Genomic DNA, 15,829 nt, shown 5'->3' on the forward strand with positions numbered 1-15,829 from the left:
CAAATGTGAGTCGACTTTTATTTTGAAGTACGCCTAACAGGAAAGTAGCCGCTCACAAAGCCCCTTCACTATAGAGCTGTTAAGCGGAAGTTGCTTACTTCCGGGGTATGGGGCCTATCGGCTCGAAAAATTACAACGGTAGTCAATGGAAAGAAATGTATTATTTTCTGGTCCCAGTCATGAAATGCCTTCGATTACACATATGTTTTGTATGGATTTAGATGGTATTTTTTCGTGCAAAGAATGGAACAATTTAGCGAGTAGAAGCTGGATACGCTCAGGTTTTGTGCAGAGCGCTTTTGTGGACTACAGCTCTTCGCTGCTCTTGACACTTATGATATACCACCACTCGCATCCGCTTAGCTCAGAAACATGGCTGTGTCTTTAATGCACTTTACCGCCTTCTTTCAATGACAAGACAAAAGTCTTCAGCGTGGCGAAAACCACTACACAAGTGGACATGTGGAGAGTTTCAATTTCTCGAGTGGGGAGATTGTTGGCGTTGTCCACGCCAGCCATTAGCATTAGCATTAGCACTGTCAGTCGAGAAGTGGAGGGAATGTGTTGAGGTGACGTCACAGAGGCGACAAGACTTGTAGTTGTTCTCGTAAAAAAATTTCAAAAGCCGTTAGACGAATAATCATACAACATACCGTCAAACTCTTCACATGAAAAATGATCATTTAGACTCATACAAAACATATATGTAATCCAAGGCATTTAATGACTGTGACCAGAAAATAGTAGATTACTTTCCATAGACTCCCATTCATTTTTTTTTCAGCCGATAGGCCCCATGTCCCGTAATTCCGCCACTTCCGCTTAACAGCTCTATAAGCATATCTTCTGTTAGTAGTGTCTTGATGGCACCTGTTGATCAATGTGATGACTGTTTACTGCCCTCCAGTGGTTACAGTGAGGGACTGCAATGTGTCATTTAAAGTATATAATACAGATATTAAAGGTGCTAGGTGGAACTTTTAAATATTTGTTTCCTCTGATGATCATAAATGTTACAGCAGGACCATCAGTGCAAAGAAGGTTTTTTTTATACAGTTTCTTAAAGTCTTTGTTTGGGTACACTCAGGAACAACAGCTGGCTTAGTAAAAATAGTACCGCTAGCACCTTTAATTATAATGTTTACCATCATGATTCTTTATCAATACTAGACTTTTGAAAACACATTTTATTTTCATGTTGATAGTATTGATGTTTCATTTGTCATTAAACAATATATGTTTGTACAATACATTCTTCGTTGGGCACGATGAATGATTTTCTTTTTTTCTTCATTTTTCAAGGTTTACTATGGATAGTCCACTTGAAAATGAAAAAGCTGAAGAATTCAGATTAGAACTGCAAAACAATGGACCTGCCGCAGCAGCTGCAAAGATGAAGGAGTATGTGGATCAGCAGAATAATACTCCACTAAATATTGCCATCACAGGAGAGTCAGGCTCTGGTAAATCCACCTTTGTAAACGCCTTTAGAGGGGTAAAGAACAGAGATGAGGGAGCCGCCCCTACTGGTTGTGTAGAAACCACCAAGGAGGTTACACCCTACCCCCATCCAAACTATCCCAATGTTACACTATGGGATCTTCCTGGTATTGGCACCACCAGGTTTCCAGCTGACAAGTACCTGAAGCATGTTGGATTTGAGAAGTTTGACTTCTTCATCATCATCTCAGCTGATCGCTTCAGAGAAAATGATGTGAAGCTCGCAAAGGAGATTCAGAAGATGGGAAAAAAGTTCTACTTTGTTCGCTCAAAGATTGACGGCACCTTACGTGATGAGGAAAGAAGTCAGAGGGAGTTCAATGCAGAGAGGACTCTGAAACAAATCAGGGACAACTGCATTCAAGGTAAAAAAAAATATATGTGTGTGCCATCTGTCTTTGTGTGGCTTGGAGATATTTGCTGGGAATTGTTTCATAATACGAGGAAGCTCAAGTGTTTCTGTTTTATTTTTATTTCATCATCATGGGAAAAAATCCACTATAACCCCTGTGCCTAAAGTATCAAGAGCATTGTCATTAAAATACTTTAGGTCCATTGCTCTTACTCCCCTTCTAGCAAAATGCATGGAAAGAGTAGTGGGTAGGCACCTTAAGTCCCCTGTTGAGAATCAACTTGACCCACTACAGTTTGCTTATAAATCCCACATGGGGACAGAAGACGCTACCCTCTCCATAGTAGATCACCTAGTCAAACACCTACAGCAACCAAAATCACTTGCTCGCATTCTGTAGATTTTAGCTCTGCTTTTAACAGCATGCAAACTGACATTCTTTTACAAAGACTTCTACAGCTGAATGTGAATGGCGATCGTATTCACTGGATTAAAAGTTTTTTAACTGACCGCCCTCAGAGAGTTTTAATGAATGGGGTCTACTCTGATGAGCTTGTTTTAAACACTGGGGCTCCACAAGGTTCTGTCCCCTATGTTGTTCTCCATATACACCAATAACATGGCTGTTCACAGCAGTAACATTACACTTTTTAAATACGCGGATGATATGGCACTCGCTGGCCTCCTCCTGAAGGATGATGCCACACATGAGGAGGCATACCTTAGCCAGCTCAGTGTCCTTCAGGACTGGTGTCTAGCTAGTAAGCTAGAAATTAATGTGGTCAAAACTAAATAACTTATAATAAGATCAACAACCAGTGGAGACAGCAACTTAACAACCTGCAAATGGAACAGGTAAAACACTTTAAATACTTGGGCACAATCATTGACCACAACCTAAATTTGAATGTGAACACAAGCAGCATTTGTAAAAGAGCCAGCCAAAGATTGCTGCTACTCAGGAAGTTGAGGAGTTTTGATGTAAACCAGCATATTCTCCAGATGACTTACACAAGCCTGGTCGAAAGTATACTTTCTTTTAATATAACTGCCTGGTATGGGAACCTGAGTGTTTTAAATAAAAATAAACTCGCCAAAATAGTCAAAACTGCAGGGAAGGTGATTGGCAAGTGACAAAGACCACTCCCCACAATATTTGACAGAGCAATTCTCAGGAAGGCCAACACAATAACCTCAGACCCCGCACATCCACTACACTCATCCTTCGGACTGTTCTCGTCTGGACGGAGATACAGGGTGCCTAGAGCCAGCTGCAATATTTTTTTTTAAATCCTTAATTTCCTCTGCCATTCAGGCATTGAACACGGTCTGATTCTATCACTGTTCGGCAGATCTGCCTTCTATAGTATTTATTTAACTTTTTTGCTGCTAACTGTCATTTGCACTGTTCTGTCTTGTCTTGATGTGTATTTGTACAGTATGTGCCACTGTTATGTGTTCAACATGTTATACGTGTATGTGGGAAGCCAAAGACAAATTTCCACCAAGATGGACCATAAAGTTATTCTTATCTGATTTTATCTGTAATCAACATTTCTATCCTCTTGTGACACAGGTCTTCAAAAAGAGGGTGTTGAGTCTCCACAAGTGTTCCTGGTGTCCAGCTTTGAGCTCCACCTGTATGACTTCCATCTGTTGCAGGAGACTCTGGAGAGAGAACTTCCTAAACACAAGAGGAATGCTCTGCTGTTAGCCATGCCCAATATCAGCCTGGAGATCATCAACAAGAAGAAAGAGGTTTTACAAGCCAAGATAAAATACTATGCCTCTACATCTGCACTCATAGCAAGTGTACCAGTTACTGGGATCTCTTTTGCTGCTGATTTTACCATGATGGCTGTTGTCGTCAAAGGTTACCAAGTTTCTTTTGGCCTTGACAGCGAGTCACTGGAGAAACTTGCTCTGAGTGCAAATGTGCCTTTGAATGATCTTAAAGCTGTGATGACATCACCACTGACTGGAAAGAACATAACTAAAGAGCTTATTGTAAAGATATGGTCCTTGTCTGCAAGTGGAGTTGCATTAGTGGCAGCAGAGGAAGGGGCCAGATTTATTACATTCTTTGGAATCCCAGTAGCAATGGCCCTCTCTTTCACCTCCACCTACAAAGCTCTCAGTCATTTCCTCAACATGCTGGCTGAGGATGCACAGAAAGTGTTTACAAAGGCCCTGGGTTTGAACACCCCAGTGTGATATAATAGGGATAATGGAAATAAGGTACATTAAAACATTTATTATTTGAAACATTTAGCCTCAGCTTTTTTTGATGAGTAATTTTACTTTAGTGACAGTAGGCCTGTTGTTAACATAGCTGTATATAGCATATTACTCTTATGTAGTTCTTTGAAAATAGTTTTCCAGGGTAAAATAAAATACAATGTAACTGTCTGCAGTTTCAGCAGCTGTACCAATTCCTGGGCTCTCTTTGTCGCTGTTGTGACCTTTCTGGTTTCTGTTGTGAAGCAATACGTATCTGAGTTTGGTCTTGATAGCGAGTCCTTATAGAGACTTGCTGATATTACAGGTGTGCCTTGTAGATATTTGATGTAATTATTTCACCACTGGCTGCAACCAAAACAACATGTGACCTCATTCAGAATCTGCTATTGCAATGTACAAACAAAGTTGCATTAATGGTAGCAGAGGAAGGGGCCAGATTCCTTCCAATACTTGGAATCCCAGCAGCAATGATCCTCTCATTTACCACAACTTACACAGCTCTCAATAATTTCCTCTCCATGCTAACTGAGGATGCACAGAGGGTGTTCACAAAGGCACTGGGTGTGAATACGTCAGTGTGATATGACAGTGGCATTTAAAGGCACATTTTAACCTGCAGAGTATAAACAACCTTTTGAAATATTTTGCTGATTAGTAACAATGTACAACTATCTATCATGATTCATGAATCCTTTATAGAAATCATAGTTTAATATTTTGTATTTGATTTTTGGATAGGCCTACACATACATCATATATTTAGCTGTTAACACATTAATTTACCTATATGCAGTTTATATTGACTTTCATGATTTCTGTTGATTTTGAAGGAATTAATAGTTTTTGTATTAATAATTAACATCAAACTGTGTGCGCCCCTGTACCTTGTAATGCTTTTTACACAAGAGAGGGACAGAATATTCGAATCACCACCTTTTTTTTAAATGTTTAATTTCAATATATCTTTAATAAAATGAATTTCAGTTATTGTGTCTCGTTGGCAACTGTTGATTATCGTGATGACTGTTTACTGCCCTCCTGTGGTCCAAGTGAGGAACTGCAACAACGTAATTTTAAGGAAAAAAAATTTAATTGTAATGTTAACCATCATGATTATGTATCACTCACTGCTGTTATGAATAAACATTTGAGTACCCATGTTGACAGTATTCATGATATAATTGTTGTAAAAAATATGCTCAAAATAAATGCTGCACCTTTACATTCTTTTTTGTCTGTTGAAAATCTTTACAAGCTATTCTCTCCCTGACTTGATGTTTTAAATTGGAACCATCAAATGCTGTAGACACAGCTGTCTTTCTAGATGTGTCTAGACTCTTATAATGAGCTCCTGACTAAATTGACTGAATATTTAGAATGAATCCTTCCATGAATCTTTATTTCAGTTAAGTTGAAAAGAGATTGGTCCATAAAGATTAGGAACTGGGGACAAAAGCAACTCAATGTGTGAGACTATTCTTGGCAAATATACATTATTTGTCATTGGAAAGTAAATCAATGAATCAACTAATAGTGTCAGCCTTATTATAGATTATATACCTGCAGAATCCAACTATGCAGCCTGAATGTTAATGATCTAGAGCTTTCAGAGTACTTTAATTTCCATAAGGGGAATAAAAATATGGCACTTAAAAACACTAAAACATTAAGTTTGCAATGCAATCCAGCTTCAGTTTTTTTCTGGTTATTCATTTAACTGCAAATCATTAAATGTTCATTGAAATCAGATGTTATTTTTTTTTTATTAAATCCAGTTTTTGCTCGTTAAATTCTCCATGTCAGATGGCAAACAGTTCTAAAGTTGTACACATTGTCTTGTTTTTTTAATTGACCTCCTTTCATAAAATTCTCATGATATTTAAAAAAAGACAGCTTTAGTTAATAGGATAGGATAAATCTTAATGTGGTGGAAAGTTAATAGAGACATAACATTGTTTTTGTTTTAGTATCCTTATTCATTATAGTTTGAGTTTATTGTGTTGTTATTGAATAAAGTACAAGTGTTGTAAAATAATAAATAAAGTTATTCATTGATGACTCGACTAAGTTTGAGTAAAGGTCAGTCTGATGCAGTTATAACGTGTATAACTTCCTTGTAGGAGAGATGATAAGAACTGTTAAGACAATTACATGAAACATGTTAGGTTATGCTTTTTATCACTAACTAACTGACTTACACTTATGACCAAACATGGAAATACTAATGAATCCAAATAAGCTGTAAGGCAGAGAACAGTGCTGCATGGTAATTCACATGTCTGCCTACAGGGGGAGTAACATTATGCATCTCTACATGTTTCTTGTAAATCAGCTGCTTTACAGGTAACCAATCAGTTGTCTGTCATAAACAGGACATTTTGATTGGCTACTACACACAACGTGTGATATGAGGGGAATGGAAATATGGCACATTTAAAAACACTAAAACATTAAGTGTGCAATGCTATCGAACTTCAGATTATTTTTGGTGATTCATTTTACTTTAGTGACAGTACCGTATACATATTTTTTTCTTATCTAGGTAAACTTTGAAATTGGCTTTCCAGGGCAAAATAAAATACAAGGCTACTCTGTCTGCAGTTTCAGCAGCTGGGCTCTTTGTTGCCATTTTTTTTTTTTTTTAACCTTTATTTATACAGGTATATCCCATTGAGACCGAAGACCCTTTTGCAAGGGAGACCTGTTTTCCATTCCCACACACATAGCAGGCTAACTATCGACATTCACACGAGGCAAGGTGGGTTAAGTGTCTTGCCCAAGGACACAACAACTTTGACACAGGTGGCAGGGCGGGGATCGAACCTCCATCCCTTTGATCATCGGCCAACCCGCTCTACCAACTGAGCCACAGTCGCGACAAACAATACATTGTAAAACAATACATAACTGGGTTTGATCTTGATAGCGAGTTTATATATTGCAGGTGTGCCATGTAAATATTTGATTACTGTCATTCTTTCACCACTGGCTACAACAGCAACAACTAGTGATTTTATTCAGAATCTGCGTTTGCAATGTGCAACAATGGTATTACAGTAAGGGGCCAGATTACTTCCAATACCTGGAATCCGAGAAGCAATGATCCTCTCATTTACAACAACCTACACAGCTCTCAATTATTTCCTTATTTAGGATGCACAAAGTGTGTTTACAAAGGGGCTGCGTTTGAACACGTCAGTATGATACTGTAAAGTGAATGGCAGTTGTGTTTAATGGCACACTTAACACTGCAGTGTACAAAAGGCATTTTGAATTATTTTGTCATATCAATATACTTCTGTCATGAATCCTTTATACAAGTTTTGTGTCTTTGATTTGATTTGTGCTAAAATGCATCATAGAAACATACCATTATTATAGCTTTGCAGCACATTAAGAAGTGCCTCAATCATTTATTAAGGAGTTATCTTGTATTCAAATATCAACTGTGTATTATGATGTATTTGGGTTATTTTTGGGATGAAACAACTCAGCTTGGTCATTTATATTCATATGTTAGTATTATCATGTAGTTTGCTGCTCAGAATATTGTTAATCTATCATCCATAAATGAATACCTTTAAGACCTAAAATAAAAATGTTGATTAAAATGAGTTGTCATGATATGAATAATTTTGTGTTTCGGGATTTTGTAGGAATGAATAGTTTCTATATTCATGACTAAAATGTCATCACACTATGTGAGCCCCTCTACCATGTAATTCTATTTAAAAAGGGGACAGAATATTAGAAACACCACTGTTTTTGATTGTTTAATTTCAGATCTTAACTAACTGTGACTATTATTATGGTTCCTCGTTGGCACCTGATCATCACTGTGATGACTGTTTACCGCCCTCCAGAGGTCACAGTGAGAAACTGCAACAAAGTAATTTACAGGAAATAATACAGATGTCAATTCTGATGTTATTCGTCATTATTCTGATCACTACTGTTATGAATAAACATGTTTGTACTCAGGTTGACAGTATTCATGTTAGATTTGTTAACAAAACATACAGTATATGATTATGAAGATGCTGCACCTTTACATTCTTCAGTGGGCAAGATACCAACACTTTTCCACCTCTCTTTATATATTGTAGAAATAAAATATAACAACATGCAATATAAGAAACACTAGACAGTTTTCTTTTATTTATAAAACCTTTATCTGTTACTCTCCCTGACTTGTTGATGGTGAAATTGTATGGTGTACGGTAGCTGCCAAAAAGATTAGTCCGTGATTCAATAATTCATATTCATAATGTAGGCTAGTGTAGACGGAAAGATAACCTTAATAGCACTGTGAGTCAAAATCATGGTCAAAATCTGCATCAACAACAAGAGTGTCCAAACGTGTGCATCACTTTTAAGTGTCCTCTGGAAACACTTCGTTTTGTTTTGGACTATTTGCTGCGCTTTTTTGTAATGTGTTTTGTCGTGAACTTTGCAGCGCTTTTTTCTAATCTTTTGTGTTGTGGACAATTTGCATCACTTTTTTGTACGCTGTGTAGCAAAGGTTGGCAATCAAAAAGTGTGATTAAAAGCCGTTTTACTGGACTGTGGAGGAGACTGTGTACAGGAAGACTGAGAGACACCATCTGTCCGAAATGTAAGTAGTCCTATTTTTAAAATAATTCTGGCCCATTGTTAGTTGAATGTCTGTGACGTGCTTTATCGTATCCCTCCTATAATAACCAAGCTGCACTGCATGGTACGATTAAAGCCACTACGAGTAACATTGCACGTTGGCGGCCCCTTTGGACAAAAGCGGTAGTATTATTACGACGCCAGCTGTTGTGAAGCTGTTTTCTAGCTCGTGCCGGGCGTGCGAGATTCAAATGATCAGGAAGCAATATAGTGCATGTCCGTGTGTTGAAAGTGTGAGGGCACCGGACTCTTTTCGGCTCCGTGAGAGTCGGTAGTGACACAGCATCAACTAATGCCAGTCAGTGCTACACACACCTGATAGCAATGGTTGATGCAGTGTCACCTCTCACGGAGCTGAAAGATTCCGTGTCCTCACAGAAAGCGAATGAACGAGAGACGGCAGTTAGTATGGATCACGATGAGGTAATGTGTTTATGTTGTTGTAAATAATGACTATTTCAGATGAATAATGGTCATCTGATGATGCTGGTGAGGCAAAGTAAACTTTGTTTTAGTAGGCTACCGCTCATTCATTTAGGAGTAAACACTGCAGTCTAGTTCGCTCCCGTGAAATTGTGTATACGTTGCTTGGCAACGCCCTCCCGCCCGCCTATCACTCTCCCTTTTAGCTTTTCTTCATTGCATTTTCTTTTTTTTCTTTGATGGTTCAGCCCCGTTATCAGTCATTATGACGACAAACAACTGTCTCAAACAAGGCTCCCCCTCCCCTTCCCTCACCAGGAGGGATAGGCTTCTCAAATCGCGTTGCTGCGCCACACTGAAATCTGCGACCAATACGGATATGTGACCATAGAGCTTGCACGCGTGAACCGAAAATCGGACTGGGTGTGCGACCAGACCAAACACAGTAATAAAAACTATATAAAAACGTCTTTCTTTGCACTGATGGTCTCGTTTGCTGTTAAAGGTAATTTATGATTATGAGAGGAAACATGAGGCTGTTTAAAAGATATTTAAATGTTACTCGGAGCTGCTTTAAGCGATCAACCAAGGCTTCTGTTAATTGGATCAGAAATTTGGATTGAGAGCTCACAAAAAACAGAAGGGCAGGGGAATACTAGTACTACCAATAATAATAATAATGAAAATGATACCACATTGTGCTGCAGGGGCGGGGCATCTTTGCCAGTGGCAGCCCATTTGACCCTGTCACTCTGCCTGACGGGAGGACTCTGTTCCCGGGTCAGGGAAACAATGCCTACATCTTCCCTGGTGTGGGCCTGGGTGTCACTGCCTGCGCCTGTGTATTTTTTTTTGTCTGTGTGTTGTCTGAATTAAAGTATGGATGGTTTTACATTAACGAATCAATCTGGCCAGACAGTCAGAACCAGAGGCCTTGGCTGGCCTGCTGCCCATTCCAGTCTGAAATCAATAGAGAAGCAACCCGACCAGTCAGCATTCAGTGCTGAGCGTCTCACTACAGGCAAAATTTACAGAGACAAACATTTGTTTTCCACGCTTTCCCTTTTCATTCAGCCCTGGGAAACCGCTAACTGACCAGATGATCAATATGTCTCAATGTCAACACCATCCAGTTTGAAGCCATCATTAATGGAATTACTAGTATTCCAAACTCTATGCTTCCAACACACAAGTTACTTCCGCTTGACGACTGAGGGGGGAAATGTGTGCAGGGATTTCAGCTAACTGTTTAAACTCCAAGACCTGGGGGTTCCCTATCAACACTGTATTTTAATGGCCACAACTCCAAAGCAGTAACTTGAGCTGACATGACTTGTTTATGGCTAAGCGATAGTTGGCTTTCAGATAGTTCTCTGTGAGTCCAGGACTCAATCTTGAAATCTTGGCCGACTCCTCTGTGCTTGAGTTGGTTTTGTATTGAAAAATGTACTTATTTTATTATCAGCACAGCATATCAACATTTAGCAAATGACCACAATTATTTTAATTTTAACTTTATTTATTGAATACATACATTGAATACATACATTGAATACAAAATAGTCAATCAGTCTCTGTCACTGGCTCTGAAGCAACAGAGTAGTGGTTTGAAGAGCCAGCGGAAGAAGCGCTGAGATCTCTTCTTCTTTGTTTTCCTGACTTCTGAGTACACTTCAATGACCCTAGGTTCAAGAGGAAGGTTCAAGGCAGCTGCTGAAGCCGGAACCACACCTCTGCTGGGTTTTGGGATCGTATCATTATCCTCTTCTTCCTGGACATCAGTTATGCAAGAGGGTTGAGTAGTGGAGGTCTGACCAGCTGGTGGAGATGAAACCACAACAGGGACTGTCTCTTGACTGACATTTGGCTGCTCTTTCTCAGCCAGGCTGGCGGTCAAGCCATTCTGCGATGTAATGATGATCAAAGGTTCAATAGTACCTTTCAATGGAGCCAGAGAACCCTGAACAACTGCAGAGTCTACTTCTGTGGTGGGTTTTGCAGCGTCCTGTTCCAGACATGGTTTCTTAACTACATCCCCATTGGCCTGAATTCTAAAACATGGAAGTTCAGTAGGGACTGCAGCACAGCCTGGGTCTCCTGTGGTATCTGGGTCCGTCTTTGGACTGAGCATTACATTAACAGCCTCCCTGGCCTGAACCTTAGATGGATGTTTAGCTGATGGGGGTGATGGTGGCACTGGAACAACATTAGAGTCACTTTCTGTGGTGGTTTCTGCAGGGGCCTTTTCCAGACTTGGCTTTGGATTTACATCCTCCCTGGTCTGAACCCCAACAGGTGTAGGTTCAGCAGGGGGTGTAAGGGGAGGTGGAACTGCACCAAAGGCTGGTTCTTTGGCTGGGGGTTCCAGGTCCTTATTTGGGCTTGGCTTCTCATTCAGATCCTCTCTGGTTTGAACATCAGTGGCAGACAGAGGTCCAGCAGGTGGAGGTGGCAGCACAGCACAGTCTGTCTCTGGACTGGGTTTTGGTTGCTGCTCTGTTACAGTCAGGTCGGAATCCTCCTGGACTGGAGTGGTTACAGTAGTGACAGTCAGCACTTTGGGGCCGTGGGGCTGAAACAAGGCACAAATCTGTCCCACTGCCACCTGAACTATTTCACTGAGCAGCAGCGGAACAAGGCAATCGATCTTGTTGACCAGGACATCAGGTGACCAGGTCTGTCCTATCTGAGTGAGGACAGACAGGACCATTTCATCTCTCACGGTGCGGGAGAAGGTGGCCTGATGTTCAGTTGTAAGGGCACTGCAGACCCCGTCCATAACGGCCTTTGTGACTCCAACAGACATTTTGCTGAGCTGTTGGGAAGGCATGCTTAAGTGTGGGCCATCAGGAAGCCCCAAGAAGCCCTGTAGGACTCTTGGAACGACCTCAAGCACCACCTCTGATGGACAAAGCTGTTTTGGTGCCTCCTGCTCCTTCGCTATCAGCATCCTGGCATAGTCTTGCGCTGTGCTGATGACTCTGGGATGTCTGTAAGTTAAAGTTAATAAAATAAATGTTCAGAACATCAGATGAATTAAAAAGAAAACATTTAATTAAACTGTTAATAAATATGTGTCATAATGTGTGACTCACTGAAAATTAGGGGGCAGGGCTTCTGGAGAGTTGAGTAGAATCATAGCTTCACACTCAACGTCCCTCATTTTATTGCTGACGTTCACTGCATACGCCTGAAACATGAAATTAGATGTGCAGTTCAGTTTTGACATGTTCAGTAAATAAACTATGTGAGATGCAACAATTTACTCCAATCTACTGTACGTGTTTTCAGGATTCTAGTCTTACCAGCTTCAGAAGTGGCTTAGCTTCTTCATCATCAAAACCCTCCATTTCAAACTCCCAGAGACTTCAAACAGAACGAAAAATAAGTTGTATTTTTTTTTACTGTTACTCTTTGTATCATTAGTGTATTATTAGTATGACATAGGCTGAGTTAAGGCTGTCTGTATGTGTTTCAGTAACTCACCCTTCTCTCAGTGAGCATTTGCTCTCCTCTAAAATAAGGTTGATCATGTCCTCAGCAGTCACCTTAGATGGGATCTGGTTTTTCTGCTGAAGCCTGAAGAGTTCCATCATAATTGCGACCTATAAACATAAAGGAGATAGGTCATGTTTAGCCATGACAAGACAGTGTATCAGAATTTGAATTTATATATAAGTGTAGGCTTTGGAAGGATAGACGTTCTTACATGAAGCCTGTAACTTAGAATATGCCAGCAGATCTGCATAGCCCGAGCATATATCGGTGTATCAAACAAAACCTTTAAAAGAAAAACATGAAATGTTATTTATAGTTTTCTAAAACACGTCCAGAAAAGTTTAAAGTTGAACTCCTGTCAGTAGTAAAACTCTCTCACATACCCTGATGGGTCTGTAGATTCCCTCGCTTCCTTCAATAAACTCCATGGATATTGTGTTGCCGTTCATCAACAAATACTTTGGATTTACATCCTCCCTGGTCTGAATCCCAACAGGTGTAGGTTCAGCAGGGGGTGTAAGGGGAGGTGGAACTGCACCAAAAGCTGGTTCTTTGGCTGGGGGTTCCAGGTCCTTATTTGGGCTTGGCTTCTCATTCAGATCTTCTCTGGTTTGAACATCAGTGGTAGACAGAGGTCCAGCAGGTGGAGGTGGCAGCACAGCACAGTCTGTCTCTGGACTGGGTTTTGGTTGCTGCTCTGTTACAGTCAGGTCGGAATCCTCCTGGACTGGAGTGGTTACAGTAGTGACAGTCAGATGAGACGGCACTTTGGGGCCGTGGGGCTGAAACAAGGCACAAATCTGTCCCACTGCCACCTGAACTATTTCACTGAGCAGCAGCGGAACAAGGCAATCCATCTTGTTGACGAGGACATCAGGTGACCAGGTCTGTCCTATCTGAGTGAGGACAGACAGGACCATTTCATCTCTCACGGTGCGGGAGAAGGTGGCCTGATGTTCAGTTGTAAGGGCACTGCAGACCCCGTCCATAACGGCCTTTGTGACTCCAACAGACATTTTGCTGAGCTGTTGGGAAGGCATGCTTAAGTGTGGGCCATCAGGAAGCCCCAAGAAGCCCTGTAGGACTCTTGGAACGACCTCAAGCACCACCTCTGATGGACAGAGCTGTTTTGGTGCCTCCTGCTCCTTCGCTATCAGCATCCTGGCATAGTCTTGCGCTGTGCTGATGACTCTGGGATGTCTGTAAGTTAAAGTTAATAAAATAAATGTTCAGAACATCAGATGAATTAAAAAGAAAACATTTAATTAAACTGTTAATAAATATGTGTCATAATGTGTGACTCACTGAAAATTAGGGTGCACAGCTTCTGGAGAGTTGAGTAGAATCATAGCTTCACACTCAACGTCCCTCATTTTATTGCTGACGTTCACTGCATACGCCTGAAACATGACATTAGATGTGCAGTTCAGTTTTGACATGTTCAGTAAATAAACTATGTGACATGCAACAATTTACTCCAATCTACTTTACGTGTTTTCAGGATTCTAGTCTTACCAGCTTCAGAAGTGGCTTAGCTTCTTCATCATCAAAACCCTCCATTTCAAACTCCCAGAGACTTCAAACAGAACGAAAAATAAGTTGTATTTTTTTTACTGTTACTCTTTGTATCATTAGTGTATTATTAGTATGAAATGGACTGAGTTAAGGCTGTCTGTATGTGTTTCAGTAACTCACCCTTCTCTCAGTGAGCATTTGCTCTCCTCTAAAATAAGGTTGATCATGTCCTCAGCAGTCACCTTAGATGGGATCTGGTTTTTCTGCTGAAGCCTGAAGAGTTCCATCATAATTGCGACCTATAAACATAAAGGAGATAGGTCATGTTTATCCATGACAAGACAGTGTATCAGAATTTAAATTTATATAAGTGTAGGCTTTGGAAGGATAGACGTTCTTACATGAAGCCTGTAACTTAGAATATGCCAGCAGATCTGCATAGCCCGAGCATATATCGGTGTATCAAACAAAACCTTTGAAAGAAAAAAATGAAATGTTATTTATAGTTTTCTAAAACACGTCCAGAAAAGTTACAAGCTGAACTCTGGTCAGTAGTAAAACTCTCTCACTTACCCTGATGGGTCTGTAGATTCCCTCGCTTCCTTCAATAAACTCCATGGATATTGTGTTGCTGTACATCAGGGGTCCCCAAACTTTTTTCACTGAGGGCCACATACAGAAAAATCTACGAAGGGCCGGGCCACTTTGCAAAAATAACACATTTATCAGGACATGTAGCTGCTCTGATGTTTAGTTTCATAGTGTCTTCGTAAAATGTAATCCTTCTTCACGGCAACACTTTCCTTGCACATTAAACAGACACATTCCCCCTCTTGTTTATATGGCAATGATACACCCAGTATTTTCTGCCTTTGCGTCCAATGTCCAGCAGGGTGAAAATAGTATCCAGCCGAGGTCCCGACCCTCCTAGGGGGGTCCGGGGGTATGCCCCCCCGGGAGATTTTTTAAAGTTTTTAAAGCGAAATGCATGAATTTGGTGCACTTTGAGAGGGAAATTAAGAGGCTAAATCTGAAGAATTTTGTATGAAAAAAAAATGGAGGCACTGTGTCAGATGAATTAGAAGCTATTGGAGAAGGACGCATGGATTTTCCATAATAATATTAATTTAAAATAAAATATTATGCAGGGTCCTCTGGGATGGGCTTGTTGCTCATTTTCTTTTATGGGACATATTTGTCTGTAATATAATGAGTGCATTTAAATTATTTAAAAGCGCCATATTACATTATAGGTGAGTCAATCTAGGAAAAAAAAGGGCTTAACCCCCAAAAAATTGATACAAAAGGTTTTTCAATGGATTCCAGTAGTATTTGGTGTGCTGAATAACATACTAAAAGTCTACCAAAATCTACCCCCCAGAAAGCCCTCATTTCCAAGATGGCGGCCGAAATGGCGGCAGGGAGCTTGAAATGGCTATATCTCAAATTGAAAAAATGTTGCAAAGGAATTTTCAACTGATTTTGGTACCTCTGGACATGCTTACAAACATACTAAAAATCTAGGAAAATACACCTTCCGGAAAGGCTTAATTTTCAAGATGGCGTCCAAAATGGTGGCCGGCCAAGCTTAAAATGGCTATATATCTCAATAGAAAAAGATTATTCGAATGATTTTTAACTTGATTC

At 40.2% G+C, this 15,829-nt stretch overlaps 1 protein-coding gene across 1 annotated transcript; it reads left to right on the forward strand.

The window, feature by feature from the left end:
• Positions 1-1,309: 1,309 nt before the first annotated feature.
• Positions 1,310-4,066, forward strand: LOC307262006 (interferon-inducible GTPase 5-like; the record flags this gene model as incomplete). The annotated part of the gene is made up of 2 exons (XM_080042736.1): positions 1,310-1,865; positions 3,429-4,066. 2 exons carry the CDS (start codon positions 1,310-1,312, stop codon positions 4,064-4,066), a joined length of 1,194 nt encoding a protein of 397 aa, XP_079898862.1.
• Between the last annotated feature and the right edge of the window lie 11,763 nt (positions 4,067-15,829).

The sequence above is a fragment of the Ammodytes marinus genome, assembly GCF_949987685.1.
Source record: "Ammodytes marinus genome assembly, chromosome: 15".
NCBI lineage: Eukaryota > Metazoa > Chordata > Actinopteri > Uranoscopiformes > Ammodytidae > Ammodytes > Ammodytes marinus.